This window comes from Boleophthalmus pectinirostris, unplaced genomic scaffold (assembly GCF_026225935.1).
Source record: "Boleophthalmus pectinirostris isolate CB_2022bp ecotype Guang Dong unplaced genomic scaffold, ASM2622593v1 HiC_scaffold_22, whole genome shotgun sequence".
Classification (NCBI taxonomy): Eukaryota; Metazoa; Chordata; class Actinopteri; order Gobiiformes; family Gobiidae; genus Boleophthalmus; species Boleophthalmus pectinirostris.
The window spans coordinates 21,569,220-21,586,980 of NW_026571190.1; the positions used below are offsets into that span (position 1 = coordinate 21,569,220).

At 36.5% G+C, this 17,761-nt stretch overlaps 1 protein-coding gene across 1 annotated transcript; it reads right to left on the reverse strand.

Annotated features, from left to right (window-relative positions):
* Nucleotides 1-51: 51 nt before the first annotated feature.
* Nucleotides 52-16,977, reverse strand: LOC110166146 (adhesion G protein-coupled receptor E1). Its single transcript, XM_020931347.2, has 17 exons — nt 16,502-16,977; nt 12,612-12,686; nt 12,219-12,362; nt 11,997-12,134; nt 11,084-11,224; nt 10,683-10,717; nt 9,729-9,851; nt 9,490-9,646; nt 9,064-9,183; nt 8,787-8,986; nt 8,259-8,426; nt 6,388-6,582; nt 5,133-5,350; nt 3,834-3,992; nt 2,470-2,641; nt 1,802-1,909; nt 52-1,713 (listed from the first exon to the last, which is right to left on the reverse strand). The coding sequence occupies exons 1-17, from the start codon at nt 16,533-16,535 to the stop codon at nt 1,672-1,674; spliced, it is 2,229 nt and encodes a 742-aa protein (XP_020787006.1). The 5' UTR covers nt 16,536-16,977; the 3' UTR covers nt 52-1,671.
* Between the last annotated feature and the right edge of the window lie 784 nt (nt 16,978-17,761).

Genomic DNA, 17,761 nt, shown 5'->3' on the forward strand with positions numbered 1-17,761 from the left:
AATTGGAAAGCATAACAACAGTTTCTTCATCAATTTACAATGACCCTTGAATGTAATTGCTAAAAAAGCTTTATTAAAAATCTGTGTAATAGTTCTATGAAGAAAAACAGTACCAAGCATACAACAAAAAGTACAAAAATAGGCTCATATACCTTTGTAGAAGTTTTTACATTCACAAGATGCTTCATAAAGCATAAGCTTTTCACAATGCCATAATAACAATAAAATATATACACATGTTCTGTAAAAAGTGGTGCACGCATCCAGAGGACAGCTGGAAAAAATAAGGCAAAATAAAACTTGATTAACAAAACAAAACAAAACAACAAAAAACAATAACTATCAAAGATGTCCTTTAAGAAATATATTACAGTTCTAGCTTTATACAATGTGTAAACTGTTTTGCATGTTAACAGTAACGCTGGTGTCAAGTTTTCAGACAGCAAAAGTGCAGTAAAATAAATCAAAAGCTCCCAACAACAACTAGAGGTTTTGATGCAGTTTCTACAGACGGACAGTGTTTGCAGGGTGCAATTAATGTGATAAGAAACAAGGAATTTAAGAAGGTAAACAGTCTGGGTCCCACAGGAAACTAAGACCCAGAGATCATCTAAACAGGGTCTATTTTTGCTTGTGGGCATTAAAATGTCACAGATAATTGAATAAAGCAAAGCTGCAATACTCAAAATACAACATTTATGAATGATGGAGAGCCATAAGTGACAAAGAAAACACTTATTTTGTTGTCAATAGTTTCCCAAGTTTAAGAGACACTTCATAAATGTATCCATAACAATTACGCATTAATCTTATGCAGTGGTTCTCCAGATGCTGTACATTATTCATTCATTCACGGTGGTGGTAAGCTACTATTGTGGCCACAGCTGCCCTGGGGTAGATTGAGGCTGCCAACGTGCACCATCTGCCCCTCTGACCACCACAAATCACACACACACGCACACACGCATACCACATTCATACTTGGCAAGGTGGGTGAAGCGTCTTGTCTAAGGACACAATGGCCATTTGGACCAGAGCCACTGCTGCTTCACTGTGGCACTTGGTATTTATCAGGCCTAACCCTGCTTAGCTTCTGAAATCACACAAGGTCAGGAATTGACAAGGTGGTATGCCCATAAAACATACATATGCAACAAGTACAACAACAAACATCTCCCATATGTTGCTATAAGCTTTGTTAAAAATAAATAGAATAAACTGAATTTTCTCCCTCTAAAACCAGTACAGCTTATGCTTATATAGACTGTCCACTATGAAGGTCATATTATATCACATAGGGACATTCTGTAGTCATTACCGTTTGGCTTCTACTTCACTAAAAATGTGTTGAACAAACAAAAAGATTCAGACAAAAAGTCTTTCAGTCAAAATATCTTCTGTGAAAGCTAGTACTTCTAAATTATTATCAAGCATGTTTATTTGCTCGGTTTACAATTCCCAGGAAATAAGTAGCTAATGAAATGTTTTTTCTCTGTTATTTTACACACAAGTCCTTTTTGAAACTTGAATTTGTAGACATATATAAAACTTTATGGGATCCCAAATCCAGTTCAGGACTCTCCGCATTATAGCAAAACTTTAATAGTAAAAAATAATAACTGAAAAGGTAAAGGTAAAGAGGTTTTTTTTTAGCCTGAGAAGTCCTGCTCTTCAGATTTGTGAATTTCCTGTGTTCTGGCCACTCCGAGACCCCTACATGAAGACACAAAAGACATCAACAGAATATTCAGTTTGGAAACTGTAGAGATCCTTACATTAACAATAAGTATATTATACTGACCTGTGATTGTGATTGGCTGCTGGAAGGATTTGTGCTGCTGAGTAAGTCTGAGTATCTCTTCTCTGGTGTGCAGATGCAGGAAAAGAGGCGCGCATACTCATCTCGTACCTGCAGAGGGCGCCAACAGAACAAAATTCAGATAGAATTGCGGCAGAAGAGGCCTGAGAGGCTTTGCGCAAATTACAGTGAAGAAACCAAGTTATTTTTAAGGGTTTCTAAAAGTAACAGTTTATGGCATCCCCTCAATTCTGGCCTATGTTACCATAAAAACAAATTATTTATTAGGTTCAGTTTAAGAAATAGTCAGTAACCAACTAGTGTTCCTCTAGGTTAGCGATCCCGCTCACTTTTTCTCATAAAGACCATAATACGATATTTTGAGGACAAGTAATAACCTTATTTTTTCAATGGTCTGATTACTCATGATTGCTGTTAACGGGGTTAATTTGCACAACATTCTCAGAATAGAACACTTTCTTATAGTGGTAGACTATAAAAAAGAAGTGAAATTCCTTTTAAAATATATAAAATATTTTCCTTTGGGGCCTGGCAGGGTGGTTATCTATCTATTTGTCATGGCTTAAATAAACAATTACCATTTTGTTCCATGGGAACGCCTAAGATTTTGTTTTTCTCTACACTAGCTTAAACTCAGGTCACTGTCTTACCTGTTTAGACAGTAAGCAGTGCATGACAAACACCAGTGCCCCCTGCAGACTGTTGAGGATAGTGAAAATATACGCCACTGCAGAGTTTGCGGCCCCTTCAAACAGGAAAGCCCCAAACACCCACATGAGTCCGAGTATACACATCTGGGCTATGGCTGTCACTGTGAATGCTCTGCAGAAGAGAGGAGGCAGTGGAAAAGAAGATAAGAAAACACAAAATATTAACAGGACTCCAGACGTTTGTATGACTCAGCGTACGGAAACTCCCTCAGAAAACTTTTAAAGTAAATAAAGATAAGATCCTGAAAGGCCCTTTGTAACGTGAATGTTGAAGACGTGTTCAGTGGCTGGGGCCTGACTTGCAGTTTGGTGGAGAGTCTTTTATGTAACATTCTTTTCACTCCTTGTTTCCTGTCTTTTTTTTTTTACACAAAAACAGCTCAGTCCATGACATCAGAATGAATTATAGGCTTAAACCTAAGCCCGATTGATTCAGTCTAGTATTTACTGATGTAAAATTGTTTTAGTGGTAATTTAAAGGGAGTCCGCCACCTGTTTGGCTTTTCGGATACGTCTGTACTTTGTTCCCCAGAATGTTCAACAGTATGGCATTAAAGTAATCTCAATGAAGACAAGCTGGTAGCACCAACAGGCCAAGTTAATGCCAAACTGTGGAACATCCCTGGAAATACAAAAGCATCTCCATGGACACAAGCAGGTGACCAATTCCCTTCCAAAATAATCATAACCAAACTATTTAAACCCTACAAATATAGAAAATGACCAACAAGGAGTTTGGTTGGTTAAACTGGCATACTTGATTCTGGTAGCTAACCAATTTAATAAAAAAGAAGATATGATTCATTACCCTAAGTAGCTGTAAATGCAATGGTGAATCTATGCAGCACATTTTCTTTTCAGACAGACTCACATCCCACATCACACTAACTTCATTTGTTCCATAATAATGACCGTAAACTGTAATTATTCATACAAGTATTTTTAAGATGAGGTCAGAAAATAAATTTCTTGAATGCGTGAAGACTAAAAAATGGCATTGTTCTCTTTGTACTTAAGCTCTTTATCAAATAAATTTATGTAAATGTTATATGATAATGAGCATCCAAAGAATCCCTAAAAGCTGAAATGAATGGCGCCTTGAGTATTAAACCAAAGCATAGACTGGTGGCACTGGAGACAAATGAGTCCTTGCATAAGAAAACATTCCTTACATTTTGGTCCTGGTTCTTTCCGTTCAAGTATTTTCCAATTCCCCGAGCTGCCACTAACTGACTTACTTTGAGCATGACAAGTGTGATTAAAAGCAGCAGCGAGTATGTCTAGATAAAAACACCTAAACTCACCTAATTTTATGCAGTCTGGACAGGTCTGGATTGAGACTGGCAAACTTCTGAGCCAGTTTCCACACAGTTAGGATGAAGAATACGACGTTCATGATAATTATGACGCACACTGGGCCAAAGAAGCTCCAAATGAGGCCATCTTTCAGAGACAACCAGCAGCTAAAAGAAAGCAGAAACACATGCTTTTCAGTACATTTAGTTTACATCACCACTGAGATAAATGGAGGCTTGTGTGACTGATGGTGTAATGACATACCACACTCAACACTTATATAACTACCGTTACTAACCGTTTTTGAGATCACAACAACACACACACATCAGGGGTCTCAAAATTCAAACTAAATTAACATGGTACAGAGCTGCTTGTGTTTTAAATGTGCATTATGTAACTTAATCAGCTTGTCTGCATAGAGATCTTATTGCCTTGCCTGTAGGGTTCAACCATATCATATTAAACTAATCTATTTTACATTTATCCAATTACACATGTTCACATTACTCAAAAATATAGTGAAAAATATGTGTCCTCGCTGTGAACAAACTTTTACAGGTCTGAACTGTAATTTGGCCAGGGGCACCAGCGCTTGTGTCTACGGAGACAGATACATTTAATGCTTCACTATACAACATTCAGATGAAGAAATAACATCTCCATGTAGACAAGCAGGAGACAGACCTGTCACCAGAAAAGTTACATAGTGTATCTTTAACATATATTTATTCATGTACATCAGTACATGTACATTTTCTGTTGTAATACTAGAGTGAATTCCCGTCAGTCGGTAGGGATGCCCCAGTGCATCTGTTATTATTAAGAAATGCAACATTTGTATCTTAGGGAAACTAAAAATGTTGGTGCTAAATTTTTTCATTTACAAACTTGACAGGAAGCCCTGTGTGTAAAAGTATAAGAGGTAAAAAAATAAATAAAATACTTTACAGCACAATAGCTGGTAACAATATGGAAATAGCATGGTAAAAAAGTGTATGACTACTGGTACATAATTACCAGGAAACTTGTTGTTTTTTTAATAATATGAAAGCATGGCTTCAAAATGCATTTATATTTTGCAATCCAAGTCACCACATCCATCTGCATATATAAGCAGCACTATTACTGTGCTATTAACAGTAAAATGTGACTGATGCCTTCATTGTTTGCTAAAAATCTATTTTTGATTAGTTAATACAGTTAGAGTTGCCCTGTGAAGCAACTATTGTATTCTATACATTAACGGGTAATTGTTTTTGAAAGTAGCATGCTTTTCAATATAATTAACTTAACTTTGTACTCACTGCTGGTTTGTGCCGTATCCCTGAGGTCGTATGATGGCAGATATAATGACAACAGCGAGAGGCGCCCCATAGCCAAAGGCAAAGAGGTACAGAGGTCGCAGTGTGGCATTAAAAACAAGGACCACCATCCGGTACAGCTGCACTCCCTCCAACAACATCCATGTAAAGACCCCCAGAAAGAAGTAATGGAGCAGAGCAGCAACAACCCGGCAGCCACCCTGAGATATAAAAACAAGATAAAACCCTAATTAAAAACGCAAATGAAACTAAGATTAGATTGCTCAAACATTATATATATATATTTAAAGCAAAACAACTTTTACTTTACTCTACTTTATCTTATACTTGAAAATGTTTTGGTATTGATAATAGCTTATTTAATAATGTGTTTCTTTAGTGACTTTTTGTCATTAACTATCACTGGCCCTGTCTCAGAATTGTATTCTGGAGTGGGGGTCTTCAGTGGCTTTTAGGCTGACTGTGAGATGGTCTGGACCCCAACCCCCCCCAAAATTTCATAATTGTATTTTTACTTCTGCAGGATCTTGTTTTTCCCATTTAAGGAAATTTGCAATATCTCTAGAGTAAATTAGGTTAATGCTAAATAAAAAGGTTTCAGGGCCAAATTCATAAAGTTACAACAAATATGTAAATTAAACCAAATGACCGTATGTACCTCCCAGCTTTCAATCCCCTCTTTATCTAGACTATAACTAAAATTCAATAATTTGCTTTTATATTTTGTGGTCTCCAATTATCGCTACAGCAAATCAGTGGAGGTGTTTAAGTTGTTGTTTAAATTATAATAAAGATAATCATAGACTTATTTAACCACCACTGTCCATAATATATTAGTGTTAATTTACAACAGTTTTAAAAGTTTAATATTCAGCCGCATAGTTAATTTACCTAATTTTGGGAAGTTGGATATATTAAGATCAGTTCCCTTGTTTTGGCTGTTAAGCGGAAGAGGATACAAAGGAAACGCATTTAAGAGGAAGAGGAAAGCGAATAGGAACCACAAATAGCCAAATAGTAGGTTCATAAAGTGGATAAAGCTGGGCAAACATGTTAATGAGACTTGGTGTAATAAGCCATAAAAAACTTAAGTAGGTTAACCATGTCTTTTGTCCTGAGGTGAGGAGGTTTGTGTGTGTATTGTCAAATACCACATGTTTTATGGCTGGTTAGTGTGAACTCTGTAATGTTTATTTTAACAGCTAAAAGGGTGACGTCCGTTCTTGTCTAAACATACCACAGGTTCAGTCTGTGAGATACCAGCGAGGAAGACCAGGTCGGCGATGAAGAGACAGATGCAGAGGTGCAGATGGATGGTGGTCCGCGTCCCTTTTATGGAGTGGCAGCATGAGAATGTGAAGATGCACATGACCAGGCACAACAGGGAGATGATCAGGCAAATCTTCGTCACCAGCTGGAGGCCAAATGTATGCTAGAGAAAATAACAGCAATTAAAGGTCCTATATTACACAAGATGAATTATTGTGAGCTTTGTGTCATGTTAAAATGTTGTTACCTCATCAAAAACATACCCGGACTTGTGTTTTGTTTTATTTACACGTTTCAATTTTTTTTTTTGTATTAGTCTGTCTACATCCCCAAAGCTCAAAATGCTCTTTTCCACCTTGTGACAGTTTTTAAGTAAACAGCTACCTTTTACCTTTAGTTCAGTAAAGTTGGGCAATTCCAGGGCTGTAATTATCTAATGGATTCTAGTGAAGGTGTCTGGAGTTGTAAAACACAGTGGAGCCCTTGCTGTATTATCACAAGACATCACAAGGTGAAACAGAGTGTTTTCTTTAGAACTATTAGGAAGAATTAGTGTGGTAAAAGTGTGAATGAAACAAAACACAACTCCTGGTATGTTTTATGATGAGGAAACAACAAGCCTTTAAGCAGGACACAGTACAAAGTCTGAAGATGGATCATTAATAAACAAAAATCCACACAATTATAAAGAAAACAAATATGACTAGATTGAAGTATTGATTAACTGAATGTTAGAGGTGCTGATGCAATCTCGCAATGTCAAAGACTGCCTGTACTTCACAGATAAATGCTATATTCCACTGAACCACAAAACCCTTATCTCACAATTATACTCTTATCACTTGTGATTTCTTACTTGTTTTATTTCCATGTAAAAATGCCAGTATGTTAGGCCCATTTCACAATGATGAGAAATCCTAGATCTAAACCAGTTCAAAAGTTTTAAACAACACTTGTTAATAGCATTTGTCACATCACATCTAACTAAAACATTTGCTCCATTCTCTGTAAATATTTCAAGATGGAAAAAGTAGTTAGCAGTTTTATCCTTAATAGGCTAGCAGCTGCCTTACACATGAAGCAGCAGCAGCATGCTCGCTCTCATTTCTCTCCTTTGGTTTGTTCATTATTGCACTTGTCTATTTACTGTTTGGTGAAGACAAATGTATTTATGAGGACTGTTTCATGGAGAACAGATGGCTGCTGCTGATGGAAAATAGTTTAGGTTTGGAGAAGTACGAGCAGTGACAGTTTAGACCACAAAACCAAACCGATGAGCAGGGAAATCTTGAAGTCTTTTAACAGGCTAAGTTGAGAATGACATAAGAACAGTGTGGTCCTGCCAAATCAATACATAACATACCACTAACAAGTCTGATTAAAAACATTTATTCTAGCAAAGTTACAACAATTTCTCAGTTATAGTTTCAACTGTATAGTTACAACAGTAGGTCGCAGGGGGATTGCAAAGCTCTGAGCTGGGAGTCGCGAGATAACTTGACTTGGAAGATGTTTTAATTATGGCATTGTATTTTAATCTGTTTTTAATTGACTGCGCTTTAATTTATTCTTTGGGCACTGTGTAAAAGCTTTGTTCAGTCCAGATTTATTCTTCTTTAAGACTGGGGCAACTCAATATACATTCAAATTTTAGTCCATAAATGGTATTAAAAAAAAAACAGGTATTGGATGTGAAAATTTAGAAAATTTGATGAAGTAGTATTTTCTGGAATGAACCTGTAATTTGTTGCATCATTGTTGCATGTTTAGTGTAAGAAACTTCAATCAAATTGACAATTGTGTATGATTTCTTGAGCGAATCTCCTTTGGGGCACTTACCTCCATAGGATACAGAGCCATGAGGACGGCGAAGCTGCTCAGATGCTCACAGCAACAGATTGTGTGTGTGGCATTAGACAGATATTTACTGCAGCCATCTGTGGACCAGGCCCCAGTTTTACTCCAGTACACACACTTGTACTTCAGCGTGTCATTCTCCTTATTGGCCTGTAAACAACATGGTAAACCTCAAAAGATAAGATATCTAAACTTCAAGAGAATGACGCACAGAAAATTGCCTACTCTTATCAAATAAATTATGCTACTTTTCTACAATTATATTAAGTATGCACTGAATGATTTATTTGTCTAACTTCTCTGAGTAGTTTTCAGACACCATTTTACTGCACCTTCAGGAATAAATGCACAGTATAGCAATAATCTTAACTAAGGTTTAGGTCACTCTGAATGATCTGCATGCAAAAAAAATAAAAAATCAGTTTAATTTCTTTGTCAACTACCTTGTACTTCTACATGCCTAATATTATTTTGAAGTAACAGATTGTGAAGCACATTTTCCTTACATACCTCAATATGTTTGAGTGTTATGTAGACCGGGTGGCTCAGGTTTTGAGTGGAAGGATTGGACACAACAACAGAAGCCACTTTAGAGTTGATCTGAAATGATGGATCTGCTTTGCCTTGTTCCTGTTTCTTGAGCCCATCAAAAGACTGTTTTACATATTTCTCCAAGTTTTTATAACTCAACAGAGCAGCCATGGTGAACCCTGAAAACCAATAATAACTTTCACACACAATTTGAAACCACTATAAACAAAAAAGTGCAAAAATAATAAAGAAATACCAGGATAGGGGCCTGTCCCAGATGCTGTGGCCCAATCCGTTTTGAGGTGTGCATTTTCATTGGACAGACTCACTGCTCCAGTCGGTCGGGTGCGACCCCTCTCCACTGCGATCTCAGCATCTGTCCATATGTTTATTTTAGACAATAACTATTTTAAAAACATAATTCATACATGCACTTTTGTTGTTCAGAATCCTGTTATAAAATGTCATTGCACAAATAGTTGATTTTGATTGATTGAGGATATATTTAGAGTAAATAATTGGAACTCTTATTAGTACTTATGATATCTTTCACTTTTTATATTTCCTACAACTTTTGTTGCTTTTTGTTACTTGCAAACAATAGTGGTGCCTAAAATCAGTAACAGCCTTAATATTATCCTTGTCAAGAGATTTAAATAAGTAAAATTAGTGTAATTCCCACCAGTCTGTGTGGTCTCTATCCTGTTGACTTTGTGCTTTAGCTGTGGGCCAATAAACCTGATGGAGTCCTCCACCGTATGCAGCAAGTCGGTCATATCCTCATCACTGTCCAGCTGCTGCAAGGGTGACAGAACAGTCTCTGTGGCGGTGAAAAATTTCTGTCCCAAAAAAAGATAAACAGTAAAACACCTGAAGACCATTTTGGCGTCTGCCTGTGTGTTTTATAAGTGCTTTTCTAACCTCCAGTAGCGCCTCTCCATTAGCCTTCCCCTCACCAGGCACTGTAGAGCCGGATAGAGCCAAACAGCTGTTCCTCATCATGGAGAAAATGGCTGCCAGGCCGCTAAGTGATGGAGAGGGAGACTACGAAGCAAAATAGAATAAGGTTCAATTATACTAACCGTAAATAGGTAGAGTTGGTTTAATGCGTCACTGGTTCTAAGAAACTGCACTTAGAAAGAAGAGAAGATATTATTATAGCCTTACATCAAACAATTTGGGAAAGTGAAATTATTTATGTAGATGAATTCAAAGCAGCACACTACTCAATAGATTCACTGCCAAAAGAGTATAATATTTAACTGTCTGCAGAAAAACAGTGTAGAGCATCTCATATAACAAAATATACAGTATTAGATAATTATAACTAACACAATTACGTAAACATTAATCTTCATCTGCTTCTTCTCAGTAGCTTTTACTCGGTCAACTCTGACAAGGGTAATTTATTTCCAGGGTTCAGCACAGACAGCAACTGAAGAAAATTCCCTCTCACAGATTTACACTGAACAACATGAAGCCACTAATTCATATAACACATCAAGGTATTTGTGGGTGAATGGGGACGGCTACACATTTTTTTTTTTTACTATGCTAATGCAACAGAAATGTGTTAAATGTGTTTTTAAATAAACAAGTTTAAGTTTAAGTCTCAGACAAATGTGAAATGATCACTTTATATCCTTATTTTGGAGTTTACACAATTGCATATCTTCAAAACAACAATCACCACATATTAACTATTTTTTGATCTGTTCACCTGTCCTAAATACTGTAAACCAATCCTTTAAAATATTATCATGCATCTCAGAATGAGCGTCTCTTAAATCAAACTAAAGATGTAAATTATAATTGTCTCAATTTTATATGGGTCATACATTACTCTGTAGTAAATTATGCATACACGTAACTTACCATCCCAGGTGAAATGAAGCTGTCACAGTCCAAAACTGTAAAAATAATAATGTAGAGATGACATGAAAGCTCGCTGGTGTCTGGTACAAGCGCCTGAGATAAGACATTTATTTCCATTGACTGATGTTATCATGAACCAACAGTCTGAAAATCATATCTAGATCTACATAATTCACAGCAAATGGTGCTGTTAAAGTTAAATTGAGCATTCAAGGTTGAGGCAAAAAAAATGGAAAAGATAAATTATGGAACTATGCTGGAAAGAATGGTTGAATTAAGAATGTTATCAATGAAAATAAGATGCTACAATTTTTATAAAAAGAAAGGTTATCAGGGTTAATATCACAAAATTGCCAGATTATCAGACAAATTAAACACTTTTTTGAGATAAATTACTGCACCTGAGCATGGAGTCTTCTTGTTATTGAAGTTTGTGTAGCCTCCCGGGCACTTGCAATAGTAACTGCCATTGAGATTCGTACAATTCCCTTCGCCACAGATTTTTTCATTTTTTAATTTGGCATCTTTACATTCATTGATATCTGTAAATAAAATGTAAAAACAGAGATAATGAAGTCATATGTGAAAGTGTTAAAAGGAAGTTTATAGATTTCAATAAAGAGCACAGCTTTTTGTACGAACAACAGAAATATTTCACAATATTTTTATAGAGTTTACTACATCTTTTATGAGTGAGGTTAAATATTCGTCTGCAATTTCTATAGAAAAGATGTTCAGAGCGTTTTATTACCCATTTACCTGAAGAAATAAGCGAATGTAGGTAGCTATAATCATTGCAAAAACAAAAAAGTACATAGAAAGGGGATAATTTGTCATGTAATACAGGTGATTTGATCTCTGTTACTTATTTAAGATTATGAAGTAATGGCAAACCTGGAGACAAACAAAAGCACAGCTGCTGATAGTCCATTTATGGAATAATCTTACTCTACAAATAGCTTTTGAATCGACTGTGAAACAATGGCACTGAATGGCCCCTCCACTTAAGGTTTCTTCCAAGGGAAACATACAACTGTTAGTTAAATTATTCAGAACATTGTTAACAGTTACCTGATAAAAAAAGAGCGTAATCATTGTGAGCTACGAATACTGGAGTAACACTGCATTTACATGGTTGCATGATATGAACAAATACTATGAATAATATAAATTTCCCTATTCCTGTTTGTACATTATACATCACCACGCATTATGTCATAGTGTCATAATGTCATAGTCATAAGACTGTGACATCTTTTAGAATAACGTTTTTATTTGTGCAAGTTTATTGAGAAAGAGAATGAGCAGACCCACCTGCACACACCCCCCGTGGATAAACACTGGTGTTGTTGAAATAACCAGAATCGCAGGTGCAGCTGTAGCCCCCAATGATGTTTGAACAATTGGCGCCCAGTCCACATATGTCTGATTGTTCTGTGCACTCATTGATATCTGTACCAAACAGAGAAACCACATTTTAGTGAGAATCAAGAAAACAACATTGGTTTATCTAACATTTAGAGCTATATCACTTACCTAGACAGTCTCCACCCAAGGTGAAATTCACAGTCCCTCCATGATTTTTGTATCCACCCAAGCACTGACAATAGAAACTACCATTTGTGTTAAAGCACTTTGAATGCTTTGGACATGGGTTCTCAGTATCACATTCATTGACGTCTAAAACAAATTAACAAAACAAATTTAAAAAAAAAAGATCAAACACAAATCATTAATAATTTATCAGTTATGAAAGTACAAGCTACTTATGAATAATTTTTCTTGCAATCAGTTTTAAAATAGTTTTATTAGTATGGATAAAAATAGATAAGACATATGCTACAATTAAGGACAATTAAGTAAGACATAGCTGTATTTTTGTTCAGAAAGAGAACTTCCTAAAATGGTATGAGAAAATGTGTTCATTACCAGTGCAGCCAGTTGGACCTGACTGAAATCCTATATTACATGGGGTGATGCATATTGCCATCACACACATAAAACCTAGAAAACACAGAAAGTATATTGTAATTATGTAAAAGTAAATGGGTAAATCATTTAAGGGCTAACTGAATATTGAAAGCTAACCACAACTGCATAACAAGGAATTTTGAGGACAACAGTCTTATTGTTAAAGGTGCACTGTGTAACTTTTCTGGTAGAGGGTGCGCCACCTGCTTGTCTTCTCGGGGAGGTGATTGTTTTGATTTGTTTTGGTATTAAACTTGTCGGTTTTGGATCTATTCCATTACAAATGTTTTATTGATTAAAAATATACACTGAGACGCATCTCCATAGATCTGACCTGTATCTTGGCCTAGTTTAGTTTTTGCTTATCTTCATGGAGATAGATTAGTTTAATGTGTCACGTTGCAGGCAAAGCAATAACAACTCCATGGAGACAAGCTTTTGGTGGACCCTCCACGAGAAGTTACACAGTGCATCTTTAAAGGTGCACTGTGTAACTTTTCTGGTGGAGGATCTGCTCCTCCCCATGCAGATATTGTCTGGCATGTTCCACAGTATGGCACTACCATAGACTGTATGGGCACTACATGTATATGTATATAACCTAAATAAGTACCTAAATAAAGCAGTCCTTAAAAGTACCTTTGTTTAACCATGCTAAGCACAGAAACAAATAACGTTGGGTTAACTTCCTGCAGAAGTTAACTTCATTCAATGGTTCCTGTCTATTCACACCTTTCTAAATCAAAAGGCTTCTTTCTTAAGATAACTGGGTAAACTAATTAAAAGCACCCCACAGTCTACTGGCCTAAAGGAAAATATTTACAATGAAAAAGTAAAAAAAAAAAAATAGCAGCCATGATGCTGTAGAATCTCTAAAAAGTTGGTGTTTTAAATGCGATGGGTAAGGCTAAACAATTTTTTTTATTATAGTTCTATGGGCTAAATTCAGAGGAGCTGAGCTGCTGGGCTATGTACGAATCAAATTGCTGTACTTAATTTAGCACCAATCTATAAGCAAACAAGTGACATACATTTAGTCATGTGTTATTAGACTCACTTATTACAATTTAGGTCTTACTGAAAATTATTTTTAATCAACCACAATCTATGCAAGCTATTTAGCTTGGAACTGGAACCATGTTATGCTGACTGGACAGGACTATGTCCTAATCATCCTATATTACACAAAATTGACTTTTGCGAGCTTTAAGCTATGTTAGGATGTTGTTACCTCATCAAAAACATACCTAGAGTTGTTTTGTTTCATGCACACATGTTTGAGTAACCCTCTATTAGTCTGTCTCATGTCTACATCTTCAAAGTTCAAAATGGTCTGGTCCACGTTGTGATGTAATGAAGCAGTATTTTCCAAGTTAAAAGTTACCTTTTACTATGTGTTTAGTAGAGATTGGCAATTGCAGGGCTGAAATTATCCAAATGATTCTAGTAATGTATGGAGTTTAAAACACAGTGGTGCACTTCCTGTATCACAAGGTGGGACAGAGTGTTCTGTGTTTGAAGGAAGAACTCAGCCTAAATCTGCAAGGTTTGTGTGTTAAACATGTGTGAATGAAATAAAACAGCAAGAAACAGCATTATAACATAGATCAGAAAATAGCGTAATATGGGCCCTTTAAAGGTTTATCATTAATGAAGATTAACAGAAAAATTTTGGTCAGTGATAATATTAACATGCACATAGACTATGCAGACAACTTGGAACTAATGTTCTAAAACAGTGGTCCCAAAAAAAAGTAAAGAGAAAAATTAAATGTTCAATAAAGAATCTACTTTCACTTCTAAACAGCAGTAGGTTTTTGATGTTTTGATGTAAATTTGATTATCCCAGACAAATAAGTGTGGACCTCCATCTTAGGAAAAAAGTCTGGGGGAATCTCTCTCTATCCCTCTGCACTGTTGAGGACCAGACAACTGCACCATTTAAAAGAAAATTAATGCTCCACTCTTCTCAGTTACACAGAACATAAATATATATATATATGCAGTTTTACATCCCTATACATATTGTTTAATTTTTCCATGTTGAATTCCTGTCTCTGACCCCTAAAAGCCTATCGTTTACACTCAATGTACACATGTTACTATAGGGGTAGACACAGCCCTGTATAGCGTGAGATAAACAGTTTTCAAGTCTGAGCGTTTCCCTGCTTTAGTCACAATAGAGCCTCTGTTAGAGTCTCCCTTATTATGACCACAGACAGCAGTGAGAGAGAATGTGTGACCAGCAATGACTTTATGACTAAAAACCTCAAAATACGGACAGCATGACTTTGTGCCAAGCTCAGCTGACTTCCGATATCCAATGAAAGTTGTGCATGTCTTTTCTCTGGTTTGACCATTTCCCAAAGAAAATTACTGGTCGAAACAGAAAGAGAGAAGTTACAATCACATGTGTGCTGTTGCTGACGTAGTGCATCTTGTGCAATATAGAATTTTGTAGTCTCTTGGAACTGATGCGGTTTCAAAACTACTGGTTTTCATCTGCAAACATTTTTTATTTTTTGACGGAGAGTTGTCCTGTCCATTGGGACAACACAGTTATCGCTAGTAGCTTGTAGTAGCTCTGTGTGTACAATTTATGGTCCTGGCAAATTCTGAATTCAGTGGTATATCAGAGTTATGTGTCCATTTTTCAAGTTAAATAGGTTATGTTTCTTTAAAATGTCACAGTGATACCAGTGTCTGGGCTTTTGGACAAGAAGTCAATTTATATAATGAGCTTCTATTTTTCATTTTTCACTTTCAATTTTGTAAATACAAGCATTTATAGTAACAATTCTGCCCTGGAATAAAAAACACACACACACACACACAAAGACATTGAAAGGTGTTCTTGACTGAATTTTGATTGAAATTTGACCTCATTCTTCTCAAGAATGATTAAATGATTCACCATCCCACTCAGAGGCCAGTCCAAACAAGTGTATTCAATCGTCTGTCCTTCACAGTCTACTGTACAGAAATGAATTGACATTATTCGTATAGTCTTTAAAGGTCACAAAACATACAAAATTTATTGTTGTGAGCTTTAAGCTATTTTATTATGCTGTTAGCTGTTAGCTCATCAGAAACATACACAGAGTTGTCTTTTGTTTCATTCACAATTGTTTGAGTAATTCTTTTATTTTTATGTCTAAATCTCCAAAGCTCAAAATGCTCCATTCCACCTTATGATGTCATGAAGCAGTCATTTTCAGGTTAACGGCCACCATTTACCTTTAGTTCAGTAGATATAGTCAGTTCCAGGGCTGAAATTATCCAAATGATTCTAGTGAAGATGTATGGAGTTTAAAAACACAGTGGAGCAAGGTGGAACAGAGCGGTTTATGTTTAAGAGAAGGACTCAGTCTAAATCTGCAGGGTTTGTGTGTTAGGCATGTGTGAATGAAAGAAAATACAACTCCAGGTATGTTTTTGGTGAGGAAACAAAATTATAACATAGTTCAGAAAATTGAGTGATTTGGGCTCGTTAACAAAAACAGCATTGCTCATTCATCTTCAGTTAATTACTCTATGTAACCAAGAATCTCCAACTTGGACAACTTTGAGTTTCACTTTTACATGTTTTTCTTATGGTAGTTTGTTTTATTCTCTTCTACACAAATACAAAATAACAATGGTTTAAGTGGTTTAGTGCTTCATTATAACACTAATACTGTGACTTCCCCCTAGCTCCCAGTTTGCACATTGTGGTCTCGCGGTCGCTTCTCTTTCATACATTCATAGCTGTACGCAAACAGTGAACAAATGTCAAATGTCTGAAGCTCTACTCATTGTTCCAGTGTTTTCTCTAGATTCTGACAAGCAGATGTTAAAAGACAACTTACCAAGTAGTAGAAGGAACTCCTTTCCCCACTTCATGTTAAGAATGTGGTGTGAAGACTCAAGATGTAGTCCTTGGTAAGAGTATTTTTCTCAGTGTAAAAAAAAAACAAAAAAAAAAAAAAACCACACAGAATGTTTCAAAATTGCTGAAAAGTTAAGTATAAACCGTATCTCCTCCTATTGCATGCCAGGGTAAATGTGGAGTGAACTTTCCCTTAGCCAAAGCACTCAGCCTCTCATGGTGCACGCCTCTATGTCCTCCCCCTCCCTTGCTCACTCAGCTAACAACTCACACACTCCTTTCTCAGTCTCCTCTCTCACTTATCGCGATGGCCTTGTCTTTATGTTGCAACTTTTTCAATCCCCTCTTTTCCCCTCTGGATTTCCACAGTATACTGCAGGTTGGCGTCACTTGTCTATCCCAGTCTTTCTTTCGCTTTCTCTCCTCTCTGTGTCTTTCAACAACCCCCTTCTTGTATAAAGCTTTCAGAGTTTTCCCTCCTCGCTTCAGTGGGCTCTATTTCAGGAGCTATTCACCACGCTCTCATGAGAGACTGAAGGGGAGCGGAGTTTTGGGAGGGGTAGAGAGAAAGAGAGAGGGGGGTCTTGATGACGAACAGATCATCTAAACAGCTGCCGGGTTGCTTGAGCTTTGCCAGTAAGTAACCATACATCCGTTCCAAGTCCCCACCAACTTCAGTAATACATTACATTAAGACCTACTCCAGTGCTCCAGCCCCTTTAGCCTGATTCAAGTGCATTTACTTGACTGTACAAAGGCAACACTGAAGAAAAGTATGCTTACTTCTGTGCCATGGGTAACAGGCTGCTTGGTTTTGCCTCGATTATTCCACACTATTGAAATAAAGTTGGTAATCACAATGGAGGTTAATGACTACATCTATGAAGAAGCAGAATTCATGTTTTTAAGGCATTTTGAGCTATAAAACACTTGTTATTGAACAAATGCAAGGAGGATATGTTTAATGCCCTAATGTGGAACATTCCAGGCAAATAAATAACACCTCCATGGAGACAAGCAGGTAGTGGACCACCCTAGAAGTCACATAGTGAACCCTTAAGTATACTTTTGCATAGTGACACATGGGAAGTCCATTTTTATTGCAGTGAAGTCCTTTGTTGAAAGCATTAGAAGCACTACTCATGTAGTGAGAGGTAATAGTCAAAAACATATGTTGACATAGAAAATTACAGTTCTCCACTGAGGTTATGTTGGCTAAAGATATTGGGAAGAGTCCTAA

Excerpts from the sequence above, each read along its gene's own strand:
- LOC110166146 (XM_020931347.2), bottom strand. The coding sequence starts at position 16,535 with ATGAAGTGGGGAAAGGAGTTCCTTCTACTACTTG. Across the intron at positions 12,363-12,611 it reads AGGTCCAACTGGCTGCACTG|ACGTCAATGAATGTGATACT; the intron begins GTAATGAACACA and ends AATTTGTTTTAG. Across the intron at positions 9,647-9,728 it reads ATGGAGAGGCGCTACTGGAG|AAATTTTTCACCGCCACAGA; the intron begins GTTAGAAAAGCA and ends TTTTTGGGACAG.